General features: G+C 40.1%; 1 protein-coding gene across 1 annotated transcript; it reads right to left on the bottom strand.

Moving 5' to 3' along the window:
• Positions 1–68: 68 nt before the first annotated feature.
• Tco025E_10280 (putative Tob55) lies at positions 69–1508 on the bottom strand (the record flags this gene model as incomplete). The annotated part of the gene is made up of 1 exon (XM_029377059.1): positions 69–1508. The coding sequence occupies one exon, from the start codon at positions 1506–1508 to the stop codon at positions 69–71; it is 1440 nt and encodes a 479-aa protein (XP_029222848.1).
• Between the last annotated feature and the right edge of the window lie 169 nt (positions 1509–1677).

Genomic DNA, 1677 nt, shown 5'->3' with positions numbered 1-1677 from the left:
CGATTTTTTTCTGAAAAAAAATAATCAATACATCTTTCGTTGTTGCTTTTTTTTGTATTTTCTCTTGTTTACAATGAAAAGGCTGAGGACCACGTTAGTCCAAACTTGACGTGATCAAACAGGTTTTTATTGCCATTCCTCCAGGCAATATTCCCATTTCTATCAATGCCTATGGGAAGTGAGAAATTCAATTCAAAACGTCCGCTAGGCGCAACACCAAACAATGGAATTCGTGTTACCACTACACCAAACCCAACTGAAGCAGCACAGGACCGAAACCACCGGCCAATATCTGTAAATTCTGATTGACACTGTATCATTCGTAAATTACCCACGTTCGCAAAGAGATGCATGCAAGCCAATCCATTCTGAGGGAAGAAAAGAAATGGGAAGTTTACGCTAATTGCTGTCGCCCAAAGTGCATTACCGCCTGTTGCAGCAAACCGACCACCCTCGGTTTGATTATTATCAAGAGTAGAAGGCCCCACACTTTTAAACCCGCGAACATGACAGTTTGAAAGAAAAAGTCTGTCATTTAACGGTATTCTGGCCTGCCGATAAGACCATATACCCGCCAATTTAGTATTCCATTGCAGACTACAAAAGGGTCCAAGTGGCCAATATTTTGCCCCTTGTATTTCAGATTTTAAAAAGGTAAATTGACCTCCAAAAGGCCCACCGGCTAGCTCATTTTTTACACTTATTTGATTTCCCTGAATGGGCAAAGGATACATATTGGCTAAAAAAGGATCCGCGTGATAACCTGTATTCGATAACGCCAATTCATGCCTCATATATCCTTTAAATGTAGTAGCAAAGTCATTTAAAAGATCTGAATTTAAGTGACCTTTTTCCTTGGATACCAAAATCCTTCGCTGAAATCCAATTGAAAACTCTGATGCAAATCCCCGTTTTTCATTTTTTGTAGTAGCCCGAATTTCTTCTATTCGTTCGCTACTAGCGGGATGATACATTTTGTTTTCAGTCCGTTTCCCAATGTAATACTCGCCCACTTGTCCCAGAAATGGAACACTAGATATAATCGAAAAAGATGCGGCATGAGTACGCGAAGTTGGTGGGATATAGTTCCCAGATAATGTGTATCTACCTCCAAAAATATTTTCCAAGGAAAGTGTCAACTCTGGAACTACAGTTTCAGTGGTAAAGATGCCAAATGACTTTTTAGGTTTAGCCTCGTCAACATCTATGTGAACACAAACGTCATTGGGGTCTCCATCATATGTGGGCTCCAGATTAAAGTTTACCGCGTTAAAAATCCCCATACGCAGCCACCTATTTTTCGCTTCATTCATGTTATTTGTAATTTCAGTGATTGTCTCTGAGCGTTTGATGGCCTCAACGTCACGACCAATGACGCGCGGATGAATTCTTTCAATCCCTCGAATGCGCACATGGGTACGTACCGGTAAATCCATGATGTTCTCGATGTCTTTTTCCGCTATTCGTACTTCCTGGGAAAATACAGAAGCATGCTCTTGTTCAGCCATTCCCCCCCCCCTTGAAGAGTTGTCCCTGGGCAATAATAATTCCTAAAAAGTAAAACTAAGAACTACGGAATATTAGAGAATAATAAGAATAAACCTTTGGCGCACAATTTGACAATTAAAGCTAATAAATAAATACTAATAAAAAAAAGGGGGAGGAATCCATATTTTG

Source organism: Trypanosoma conorhini, assembly GCF_003719485.1.
Source record: "Trypanosoma conorhini strain 025E chromosome Unknown Tco_14.4_contig_01583, whole genome shotgun sequence".
NCBI classification, from domain to species: domain Eukaryota; phylum Euglenozoa; class Kinetoplastea; order Trypanosomatida; family Trypanosomatidae; genus Trypanosoma; species Trypanosoma conorhini.
This window is presented reverse-complemented; position numbering and strand designations above follow the sequence as displayed.